The 12,745-nt window shown below is 40.8% G+C and overlaps 2 protein-coding genes across 8 annotated transcripts in view; one reads left to right on the forward strand and one right to left on the reverse strand.

Moving 5' to 3' along the window:
• P4HA1 (prolyl 4-hydroxylase subunit alpha 1) overlaps positions 1-12,745 on the reverse strand; it is a 79,544-nt gene that overhangs the window by 37,143 nt on the left and 29,656 nt on the right. For all 7 annotated transcript variants that reach the window (XM_045022569.1, XM_045022570.1, XM_045022568.1 and 4 more), the window contains exons 4-6: positions 8,159-8,310; positions 5,550-5,687; positions 1,607-1,846 (exon numbers count right to left, since the gene is read on the reverse strand). In XM_045022569.1, the coding sequence (XP_044878504.1) occupies positions 1,607-1,846; positions 5,550-5,687; positions 8,159-8,310 (530 nt within the window). The remainder of the gene's footprint in view (positions 1-1,606; positions 1,847-5,549; positions 5,688-8,158; positions 8,311-12,745) is intronic.
• Positions 1-12,745, forward strand: part of NUDT13 (nudix hydrolase 13) — a 93,829-nt gene that overhangs the window by 29,203 nt on the left and 51,881 nt on the right. Inside the window, exon 3 of the mRNA XM_045022581.1 lies at positions 5,042-5,153. The gene's annotated coding sequence lies outside the window, so the exon portion shown is untranslated. The remainder of the gene's footprint in view (positions 1-5,041; positions 5,154-12,745) is intronic.

The raw sequence follows: 12,745 nt of genomic DNA on the forward strand, positions 1-12,745 counted from the left end.
CCAGCTCTGCAGACTTTTTTTTTCCCAGCCTCAGGTACCATTAACAAGAGAGAGATCCTGCATTCTGAACTCAGGTTTAAACACGCAAGAACAGAATTCATCCATAGGAAAGTGAAGCTATACTGACTGTATAACTAAGAGGAATAAAAAGACAGTAAAACCTATTTTAAACAATTTAGAAAATAAAGGAGATGACTGAACATGGCGTTCAGATACTATGGCAATGAGAGCTATGTGAGTGCCTACAGAGAAAGGCTATACACAAGAGCAAGTGTTGAGCAAGCTGCTATTTTTACATAGTACATTAGAACAGAACTCAGCTTCTAAATGCTTAAACATGCAGTCACTGACATATCTTGGTTATTAAACATATTAGTTTCATAGCACTATTGCATCAAAACACATTAATCAATTTTTAAACCTTTGTAGCTATGCAAGGCCAAAATGGATTATAAATCAATTTATAAAAATACATTGGGGTTTTGAATGCCAAGTTTAAGTATACAGCATGTTTGAGGCTAAGTTTATAATCCCTGTAAAAAGAGAGTTTGAGTCAGTTAACTGCATATTTTTCTACATCATCATTTGTATTAAAGTAGCACCCAAATGCTTCAACAACAGTCAGGGCCCCCTAGGTTGCCAACTCTCTCACCGAACACCTTACCCCGCCCCTTCTGAGGCCCTGCCCACTCCCTCCCTCCATCACTTGCTCTCCCTTCACCCTCACTCACTCGCTCATTTTCACCAGACTGGGGAGGGTCCCTTTTCGACCAGGTGTTCACTTGAAAACTGGACACCTGGCAACTCTCCACTGCGCAAGACATTGTACAGCCACACAGGAAGAGATTCCATGCCAAAAGAACTTACAACATAGTGGGAACTGCCAATTCTGCTAGAAGTATTTGTCTCCTCTTTTAAGGATGGAATTTTTAATTTACACTTCTTGAAAGCAAATGCATGCAAGTAGTAAAATATAGGCCAAAATAGAAACCACCATTCCCCCAAATGCAAACTCCCATCCAAAAAATTAACTCAGATGTACCTCAAGCAATCAGTTTCAGGTTACAGATCATTTCTTAAGACTGGCATACTTTTGTGGGCCCCTCCCTTGCCAAACTCCCAGTGCTGATAACATCCTTGCAGCAGCTATTATGTGATTTGAAAGAGTAAAATTAGGGAAGATTATTTTCATCATTTAATACACTGGGTGTAACTGCTTGATTGGATACCTTCCTCACTCATTTTATTTTGGCAGACATTCACCTGTGTGATAGTATCAGAGGGGAGGGATAGCTCAGTTGTTTGAGCATTGACCTGCTAAACCCAGGGTTGTGAGTTCAATCCTTGAGGGGGCCACTTAGGGATGGGGTGGGGGGGATCAGTACTTGGTCCTTCTAGTGAAGGCAGGAGGCTGGACTCAATGACCTTTTGGCATCTCTTCCAGTTCTATGAGATAGGTATATCTCCATATATAAATAAGCAGCCACCCACAATTATTCTGCAAAGCAAAAAGAAATCTACAGACTATAATATGAAGACTGCTATATCACAGAATTTCCCTACCAGTTTTACAATATATTGTGGATCTAGTCTCTTAACAACGTACCCAGCTCAAGAAGTCGCTTGGTGAGCATCATTGCTTTGTCCAGGTCCCCCTGCTGATACACGGCATAACTCAAATAATCTAGAATGGAGACTGTGTCAGCAGTAGACACCTCTCCATCATCAAGCTGTTTCAGAGCTTGCTCCATCCATAGCTCAGTATGATAGTAGTCTGCCTCGGTGTATGCAATCTTGCCCAATTCAAAGCAATCTTCAGCTGTTAAAAAAGACTTGTGCTTTACACCTATAGAAAGCAAGAAACAAGGTATGCAAGATTTGGAACCATAATATTCTGAATTCTCTTACTACCCACTGAACAAATTCAATTCTGTTTAGTGCAAGCACCCAGAGTTTAGAATGTACTTACCTTTGTTAGTGGCTATATTGTTGAATCCTCAGTAGTTAGAACCCTGGAGCATCAAAGTCCACATAAAATGCATATGCATTGAGATGCATACAATTTCTCACTGACTAGTCTGACAATTCTACAAAGGTTTTTATGACTGAAAAGCACATTATGCAGAAGCAATATTGACCTAAATCAATTTAAATATTTATTTTTCTACCAGTAGTAGTTTCAGAAATTGTTCAAGCTCTGGCCCTAGAGCCTAGGTTAGGCACTTTCCATATACATTTTATTTATTTCAAGAGCTTGTCTGTGCACATCTTGCTAGCAACTGGCAAGCTGATGAGGATGAGGAAGGGAAAGCAGCATCAACTATGATAATCAGTAACTGCACAACTGGTAACGGTTATGAAGTAACTCATGTTTAGAAGCAGAGTCTAAAATGGCCTCTATTTGAAAGTTTAATTTGAAGTCTTTGAAAGTAAATTACAGGTTTCTATTTTTGCCACTGTAATTCAGGGCCCATTGAAGACTCAAACTCTATCTTGTAAAAAGGGAATGGCAAATATTTGGAAATACAGGGTGGAGTAAAAGAAACACTACAGAAAAATGCAGTATCCTTCATTGTCCATGACACTGTATAAGCTTAACTGCTTTTTGTTTACACCAGAAGTTAAAGTAATCATGAACATAAATTATGGATTTCATTGTTTTCTATTCTGCAGCATTTGAACTCTGCCCTGCAACTTCTCAAGGTTGTGTTCTAACAATGTAATTTTCTGGGGAAGACAAGCCCTGAGAGACTAACCTCCCGAAAGGATGAGAGTGGAAAAACGAGTTCTCTCCAGCAGTGCAATATCATTTTTCTAGTCACTGTAACTAAACCTGAGATGAGCTTTTTCAGGGTTTCAGAAAAAAATATATTGTGCATTCAATTTCTTTTGTTTAAATCGGATCTTCTTACTAAGTTTTGTTTTTAATTAAACTCTTGAGTTTTAGACTGTTTTGAGATTTCATGCAGACTGTCCCAGAGAAGTTAAATGACCTTCAGCCTCTTAGGGTATGTCTACACTGCAATAGAACATGTGTGGCTGGCCCGGGTCAGCTGACTCATGGGGCTCATAGCAATTCAGTCTCAGGCTGGAGCCCTGGCTCTGGGACCCTCCCTCCTCATGCAGTCTCAGCCTGATGCCAAATATCTACCCTGTAATTTTATAGCCCCTCAGCCCAAGCCCCGAAAGATTGAGTCGGCTGATGTGGGCCAGTCACAAATTTTTTTTGCACTGTAGACATACCCCCAAAAAAGAGGTAGCAGAGGATGGTTGTTGGGAACCTACCCACTTGGGATTGTCTGTCAAAATGGCATAGCCTCAGGCCTCCTCTCCCATAACATTTGTTGCTTGCAGGTCTGATGTAGATGCTCAGGAAACTTAACATCCACAGATGAGAACTAAGTTTAAGGGGCCCTATATAAACAAAGTGCTGAGCACAGGATCTAAACCTCATCATACAAATAGCACTGATAACTAACATATTTATTTGTGTGTCAGAGAAATACAGTAATTGTTCATTTCGCTACAGAAAAAGCCAGGGCAATTGCTTAGTACAATATTGGTTTTAAAAAACAGCAAGGTCTGAAATGCAGAAGATCGAAAAGCAGGAGAATTACGCAAAGAGGTAGCAATGCTCAACTGAATTGGAGAAAGTAGAGAGATGGTGGGGGGGGTAAAACTGGATGCATTAAGTGACTGAAAATCATACAGAAGACAATTAATGACCAAAACAGATAAAATACTAGAGATTTAGAATTCCATTAGCCCTGGAGGCCAAGAAAACCAGAGAATTTTACTTCTAGAATGTAAATTTAACTGATCAGCAATTATGATGGGTTCTGATGCAATTTTAATCACAGTACTATTAAAAAGCAGAATTATATTACCAGGCAGCACACAGTTTGGGCCGCACAGGCTTGCTTCCAAGAAAGACCGTAGAATATGATCCATAAATTCACTTAATTTCTTATAGAAGACAACAAATGATAAAAGTGTGGGGGGTGGAGGGGGTTAAACAAAGTCAGATCTTGAAAGAATAGTCAAGTTTAAGATTAACAAAACACAGAAAACAGAATTACACTTTGTAACATTAAAGCCAATCACTCCCAATTTTATTAGGCATATGAACATGAGAGTTTGTGAAAACATAACATGGATTGTGCGGTGCTTATTTTTCCCCCAGTTGCTAAAGGACTGTTTTAGAACAGAGGGAGAGAGAAACCAGTAGAGAAAGTTAGGAACTTTTCTTTAATTTTCTTCCCAAGGGACAAGCTGGCTTTTCCTGCCTACAAAACTGTTATATTTTAGCTAGCTTTGTATAAGTGCAAGTGATTATGTATGTTTTCCCCACATGTTCCCCGTCGCTTGCTCTTAATGTTTATACACTATATAGCTTCAGGCAATCCTATGTCACTTAAATTTTTAAACTCTCAAAAAATAATCCTTTTTGTAAGTGGTGGGGGGGGGGGGGAGGACTAAACAATAGTGTTCTTATTCCACTGCACGCATGCAGACAGTTTTAAAATACGGCTTGCTGATTACAACATTTAAAGTGAACAAATAAAATAAACTCTCTTAATATCTCATTCCTGTTTAATTTTTTTCTTTAACATAAGAGCATGAAATTCTCTAACAATAGAAGGAGAGAACTGGCATATTTTAACCGTCAGTGATTAGTGCAGTGATTTGTTTACCTACTGAACTCAGTTTTCTATACAACTGATATGTTATGCAAGCCTTTAACCTAATAGGAATATTTATCCAGCCAAGTGTGCTAATTATGTTGTATTTTACAGAGGAGCTATAAAGTGGAATTACAAATGGAAACTCACTTGCAACTTTAAATACTGAGCAACTAATCTTGCTCTAGAAGAGAGTTTTCAGCGTGGCTTGATCACAGGCAATAGCTCCATCAGAAGCCAAAAATATGACAAATAAAACTATCAGATGCTTATCCTTCCTACATACAAACATTGACTTACACCGAGCAAGCTAGATTCAGTTGGAGTCTAATGCCAATTTTTGCTATTCTAAACCAAAGCACAAGTTCCTGGCAGCAGAAAGCCCATCAGAGGAACAGAAAGTGTTGAAGAAAACCGGCTGCAACATACCCACTGCCAAAGAACTGAAGGAAAGACCAACACACCCAAAAAGTGAGCCTCAGAGGGAATGTGATTGGGGAATCTATTGTTTCAGCACATCCCTCAGCAGTTTTTGTTGTGTCCCTCCCCACTAGAAAATCCCAAGGAAGTGCTATGGTACCAGTGCTCATCCTGCCTTGAGTAGAGCATTCTCTAGGGTACAGGCTGACGCAGGGAGACGTGACTTACAACTCTCTGCAGCAGTTCAATTAAGCTGGCCCACAGCACACAAGTTTTTATAATATACTGGCTGAAAGCTAGAAAAAAGTCTGGGTTTTGTCCTATTGTTAACAGCATGCTAGGTGCTTTACAGACAGGCATGAAGAGGAGACTCCTCCAAAGGGTTTATAATCTAGATATTCTGTAACTACACAGCTATTTTTCCCAACTAGCACAGGTGCTTCTTACCTGGAAGATTACCCCTGGAGAGGGTGTCTGTATCCAAATTGTAGGTATCTTGGAGCCGTAGGAGAGCTTTGGCTGCACCAGCCTGATCTTCATCATTAGGAAAATACTGGCGTTGAATAGTCATATTAGAGATGAAGCCTTAGGAGAAAAAAAGAAAAGGTCAGAGAGATCAAGAAAAGGACTGGGCTTGGCTTGTCCTGGGAGTTTTACATTTAAAAAACCCACATTTAATTACAAATAAATATCTCTACACAAATTGTTGTATGAAAACCAGCATGTCACTGCAGGCTATTATTAAATCAGAGGCAGGTCCTGCAAAAGCTACCACCTTTGGGCGGGACTCTAGATAAACAGTGTGCAGGCCTATTTGTACGGAGCAGTAATATGCTAACAATGCACCTCCTCTCTAGATTATTCAATAGTCATTCCATGAGTGTCCTAACAGGCCAATGAACCAAACATCACACACAAGACCAACCATGCTGAATTGTTTTAAAAATAAAAAACCAATATACAGCAAATTCAAAGATAAACTGTTAAAATTGATTATCCTTATCTGTTGTCTTGAGGCTCTTCTTCCAAAAGAATCCTTATGCATTATCATGAGATCAAAAAAATGGTATCACTGTTACTACCCAGGCAGGCCCAACCTTGAGGCAGGATCTGTGATATTGTTCCAGCAAATGTACTGGGAACAGACAATCACTAATTTCACACATAGGTATGTTGAAAGATGCCTTATTTTAATAGAAGTTTATATGGAAAATGTGGGAGAGTTTCTCAGTATTAAATAAGTTTAAGTCTAATTTTCACAATGCTTTGAATCAAGTTTTTCATTCATGCAAACTAGAGTACACCTCAGAATATTAGTCCTTCAATTTAAATTTTTACTTTTATGTTCTGTTTAGGATGGTGGAGGGAGAGAAAAATTGTTTTAGGATGGTGAAAGGGGCATAAATTAACGTAAATTAAGTGTTGTGAACCAACACAATGGAGGCTCCCCATTCACATACTAAGTCAACAGGGAGACAAGACAAGACACTGGAGACTGAACCACAAGGGGCTGCCCTGTCTTTTTCCCCAGGTCAGACTGGCAGAGATGCTGGGGGGTTTTCACCTTCCTCTACAGCATGTGGCATTGGTTGCTTTCTGGTTTGAACTACAGTAAATGGTGAATTTTTCCATAACCTTTAAGTCTTTATATCAAGATTTGAGGACCTCAGTAAATCAGCCAGAGGTTATGGACCTCATGCAGGAGTAGGTGGGTGAGGTTCCGTGCCTACAATGTGCAGGAGGTGAGAGTAGATGACCATGATGGTCCCCTTCTAGCCCTTATAGCAGGGATGGGCAAACTACGGCCCCTCAGGGCTTTGGATCCGGCCCATGGGATTGCGCCGCGGGCCCTGTGCCACTCAGCAGCGGCCAGCCTGACATCTGAGGCCCCCAGGCCCTTGCCTCCAGGCACTGCCCCCCCCTCGCAGCTCCCATTGGCTGGGAACAGGGAACCGCAGCCAATGGAAGCTTCAGGGGAGGTACCTGGAGACGGGGCACTTCCTGGAGCAGTGCAAGGGTGGGGACAATGCAGGTGTGCAGGGAGCCTCGGTGTGCACTACTGCCAGCCTGGAGCCTGAACCCCTCCTGCACCCTGTCCCCCAACTCTCTGGCCTGAGCCCCCTGCCTGCACTGCACACCCCTCCTGCACCCCAATTCCCTGCCCTGAGCCCCCTGCCACACCCCTCCTGCATCCCAACCCCCTGCCCTGAGCCCCCTACTGCACCCTGCACCCCAACCCAACATACAATTTGTATTATGCCCTGCATACAATTATGTATTGTAAAACCCAGATGTGGCCCTCGGCCCAAAAAGTTTGCACACCCCTGCCTTACAGTCTAAGAGTAAACTGGTATGTATACTGTTCCCTTTAGGAGGGCATACCTGGTATTACTGTGAGTGCTCACCAGATAAGGTGTTAAGTACTACAATGGAATGCTTCAAAAGGTCTTGGGGACTGGGGTGCACCTATTGTTAATTTGCAAGGCATAGAGGAGATTGCTTGAGTGGCTAACAGACTGCTTTTTCAGGGAGCTGAAATGCAGTTAAATACAAGCAAATTTCCCTTTTGCTGGAGGCAGGAGGGTAAACAAGGTGACTCAGTCCTGGACACCCCAAGAACCATCACAAATAGTCCACTCTGAGGAATTAGAGTTCTCTGAATTTACTCCCTTTGTCCCTGAAGTTTTGTTGTTGAGCTTTTGATCTCTTTCTGTATAGCTCAGAGCTGGTTAAACTTTTTACCAGCACCATCAGCAATTTGATGATCAGGTGATAAGTATACTACATGTACCTACATACAGAAAAAACAGGATCTTCTAAAGAGAGAGACTCACAAAATCATGGAAAACAGAAATCCTTGTATCTTGATGCATGCAAGATACAAATCAAATAATTCCCTCAGCAAAAGTGTTTGACCATCGTTATTTCTACTGCAGGTACAGTACAAAAAATATGTTCCTCAAAAAACAAATTTGTGCTTTGCTTGGCATTAGGGTGATAATGTTAATCAGAGTAATAGCTGTGTGTCGATAACTCCAAAATCTCCTCAAACTTACCATCTGACATGTCTTTCAGGACCAGATTTTCCAGTTGACCCCACTCAGTGTTAAGTCGTTTCATTAACTTGAATGCATTTACAGGATGCCCCAAGAATCCTTCTGGGTCTTTTGTAGCAGTGTCTGTCAGTTGATCTAACTTCTCTGCCCATCTATGAAACACATACATAAGAAATAAGCTTAACACAGCATAACCTAAATATTTTCCTATGTATTGTAAAGCTAATGCTGAGCTACATGACTCTCTTGACTGAAAAAGTTTCCAGTACGAGTTGTTTGTTTTTACTTTCTTTACGCAAAGTTAGTGTGCAAGGAATCAAAAATGTCATCTTTCTCAGCCCTCCTTCTGCTGTGATATAAACCTTAAAGTAGCATCACTCATGATCTTTCAACATGAAAGCGCAATGCACCAACACAGGACTCCTCTACAATATGCAGGAAGAAAGGTAAATACATACTGCCATAGGTAGCATCCCAGCAATTCCTTTATAAAATTTCCACTCAGGAATGAATAGTCCCAATATAAAGTCTTACCCAGGGTTTTGATAATTTATTAATGTAATATTTAGATTTTTTTTTTGTACTTTGCAAAAAAAGTAGTTGAAAACATGTTTTACTCGTAACAGGGAAAAAATTAGTATCTAAACATTAAATTTTGAAAGTTAGTCACGGAGCATGCTCAACACCCTGGGGTATATATTCTGGTCTTTGCCAAGAAACTCTGCTCCAGAATCCAAGCTTTTATTTAAAAATAAAATAAATAATAAACCCCCCACAAAACCTAACACACCATGAGCGCCAGATTTTTTAAAATAAAACCTCCTATACAAGAACTGATTGCAAGCTGATGTAGCACTGTATTCCTGTATCTACAGGCAGCCTAAAATATGTATCTGAGAAGTTCTCCACTATCCAGTTGCAAAAATCTCCAAGCTTCCCTTCAACAATTTCTATAGTGCAATGCAAAATAAGAATCAGCAGCATCTTGAAAACTGAAAGTATGAGGACAGAGTAAAATTAATGTAATATGGAAAAAACAACACTTAATATTCATATAAAGCTGCCAAAGAAGTTCTAGTCTGCCACAGCAGAAAGCAGGGGACCTTGCATAAACCTAGACTGAGACAGTAAATAGGCCTTATAATTTAGGCACACAAAAAGTAAGTTTATCTAGTTGACTCACTGCTCATTCTGGGCTCTTGGGTAGTAAAATAATTCATTTGCATTCACTCCCCCCATGGATCCTCCAAACCTCTGTTGAAGCCCTTTCCTGCCCACAGAAGCCCCATGTTGTGGTGACCCTCCTCAACAGCAGAGCATGGGTATGTCTACACTTAAACCTGTAGTGCTTCAGTGTAAAAACTACCTACACTGATGGGAGGGGTTCTCCTGTCAGCATAAGTAATCTACCTCTCCGAGAAGTGGAAGATAGCTTGACAGAAGAATTCTTCTGTAGACCTAATGCTGTCTACACTGGGGGTTCGGTCGGCATAGCTACTTCGCTCAGGGGTGTGGACTTGTCACACCTGAGACCCCCAGCTATGGCGATGCAAGTTCCCAGTGTAGACCAGCCCTTCAGTTGGACATGGCTCCCTCCTGGAAGTGCTAGTGCTATTTGCCAGCCAATACAGGATTAACAACAAGCACTGTGCTCTTCTTCATGGCCAGGGACTGAGCAGGCTGCTCTGTGTAATGCTTCTAGCTTTTAACAACGTGTTAACACAAAAAAGCCTGGTAATACGATTTCACTGAATTGAATTTTTACTATTATATGACCATTTTAAAGTTAGTAAGTGGCTACAAACCATCTTTACAACCATAAGACCGGAGGCTGAAGCCAAGACTTTGTTCCTAATAAGCTTCCATACGATATAAACCCAACCATAATCCACCCACAGATTAATGGGCCCTCCCCCCCAACTTCAGGAGCCAATGGAACGTATTCATTCCCTGCAGCTGTAGAATGGTGTCCAGCAAGTTTTAAAGACAGGATGTTTTTGTTTTAACTTTGAATTCTTTGGTTTTTAATCTGCTTATGTACATGTCTAATGTCGGTACCGGGCAAATTAGTCGAAACAATAGTTAAGAATAAAATTGTCAGACACATAGAAAAACAAACTGTTGAGCAATAGTCAACATGGTTTCTGTAAAGGGAAATCGTGTCTTACTAATCTATTATTTGAAGGGGTCAACGAACATGTGGACAAGGGGGACCTGGTGGACATAGTGTACTTAGATTTCCAGAAAGCCTTTGACAAGGTCTCTCACCAAAGGCTCTTACGTAAATTAAGCTGTCATGGGATAAGAGGGAAGATCCTTTCATGGATTGAGAACTGGTTAAAGGACAGGGAACAAAGGGTAGGAATTAATGGTAAATTCTCAGAATGGAGAGGGGTAACTAGTGGTGTTCCCCAAGGATCAGTCCTAGGACCAATCCTATTCAATTTATTCATAAATGATCTGGAGAAAGGGGTAAACAGTGAGGTGGCAAAGTTTGCAGATGATACTAAACTACTCAAGATAGTTAAGACCAAAGCAGATTGTGAAGAACTTCAAAAAGATCTCACAAAACTAAGTGATTGGGCAACAAAATGGCAAATGAAATTTAATAAATTTAGTGTGTAAAGTAATGCACATTGGAAAAAATAACCCCAACTATATATACACACAATATGATGGGGGCTAATTTAGCTACAACGAGTCAGGAAAAAGATCTTGGAGTCATCGTGGATAGTTCTCTCAAGATGTCCACGCAGTGTGCAGAGGCGGTCAAAAAAGCAAACAGGATGTTAGGAATCATTAAAAAGGGGATAGAGAATAAGACTGAGAATATATTATTGCCCTTATATAAATCCATGGTACGCCCACATCTCGAATACTGTGTACAGATGTGGTCTCCTCACCTCAAAGATATTCTAGCACTAGAAAAGGTTCAGAAAAGGGCAACTAAAATGATATGGGGTTTGGAGACGGTCCCATACGAGGAAAGATTAAAAAGGCTAGGACTCTTCAGCTTGGAAAAGAGAAGAGATGGTATGATAGGATACCGGGCTTAGTCAATAGGTTAATTAAGTGCCACACTGGTAAATAGTACAATGGGTCAATGATATGATATTCTTAACCTTTTTCCAGAGGTTATGGCTGGAGAGTCTTGCCCGCATGCTCGGGGTTCAGCTGACCGCCATATTTGGGGTCGGGAAGGAATTTTCCTCCAGGGTAGATTGGCTGTGGCCCTGGAGGTTTTTCGCCTTCCTCCGAAGCATGGGGCAGGGGTCGCTTGCTAAAGGAGTGGGGGGATCGGCTTATGTGGCCTGCATCTTGCGGAGGTCAGACTAGATGATCATAATGGTCCCTTCTGATCTTGAATTCTATGATTCTATGACTAAGGGGGGATATGATAGAGGTATATAAAATCATGAGTGATGTTGAGAAAGTGGATAAGGAAAAGTTATTTACTTATTCCCATAATACAAGAACTAGGGGTCACCAAATGAAATAGGCAGCAGGTTTAAAACAAATAAAAGGAAGTTCTTCTTCACGCAGCGCACAGTCAGCTTGTGGAACTCCTTACCTGAGGAGGTTGTGAAGGCTAGGACTATAACAATGCTTAAAAGGGAACTGGATAAATTCATGGTGGCTAAGTCCATAAATGGCTATTAGCCAGGATGGGTAAGAATGATGTCCCTAGCATCAGTTCGTCAGAGGATGGAGATGGATGGCAGGAGAGAGATCACTTGATCATTGCCTGTTAGGTTCACTCCCTCTGGGGTACCTGGCATTGGCCACTGTCGGTAGGCAGATACTGGGCTAGATGGACCTTTGGTCTGACCCAGTACGGCCGTTCTTATATAAAATAGACATGCAGTAATTATGCTTATGTGATAAAGTTCCACTTACACACCTTTGATAGCGATCGCTGGGCAGATGAAACTAATTTGTGGCTGTGTAGCTTACTTCTAACATTTCAAACGTATGTACCACTTCAAACAGATGCATTTTATGAAGCCTCAAAAATAAGTAAATAAATATAGCTGGACATAAAAGTTTCCTTCTTGAAGTTACATTGCTCAAAGATGTAATACAGGCAGTAATCTTTTGGACCACTGACAGGCTGAAAGGTCATAAATCTCATAACCCACCATGGCTAGGCTACAAAGAGATGACGTTACATAGAAAAAAAGTCATTTGAAAGCTAGGAATTCCCCTTTCCAGTGGGAGAAGTTTTCTCCCCCCATCCCCAACTCTGGTACATTGAGATATTGGGCCTTCCCCCTAAACTCTTTACTGTTGGACAAAATGGTAATTGATACAGTTTCAAATTATTTTTTATTTAAAACCAACTCAGCTTTTCATAAAAGGTATGGAATACAGAAGAGATGATGGCATGGGGTGTTTTTGTAATGACTTACTAGAATTCATTTGGGAGGCCTATTTGACTAGTTACAGCTTACCCACACTGCAGCCACCGCAATATCTATTAAAACTTTTTAAGCTACAGCACATCATTATGTTTTCTCTAACACACAAACACTTTTGATTTGTTAGTTTCCTATCAGCAAGGCATTTTTTTTGGAAGAACTAAAAACT

Source organism: Mauremys mutica, chromosome 7, assembly GCF_020497125.1.
Source record: "Mauremys mutica isolate MM-2020 ecotype Southern chromosome 7, ASM2049712v1, whole genome shotgun sequence".
Taxonomy (NCBI): Eukaryota; Metazoa; Chordata; order Testudines; family Geoemydidae; genus Mauremys; species Mauremys mutica.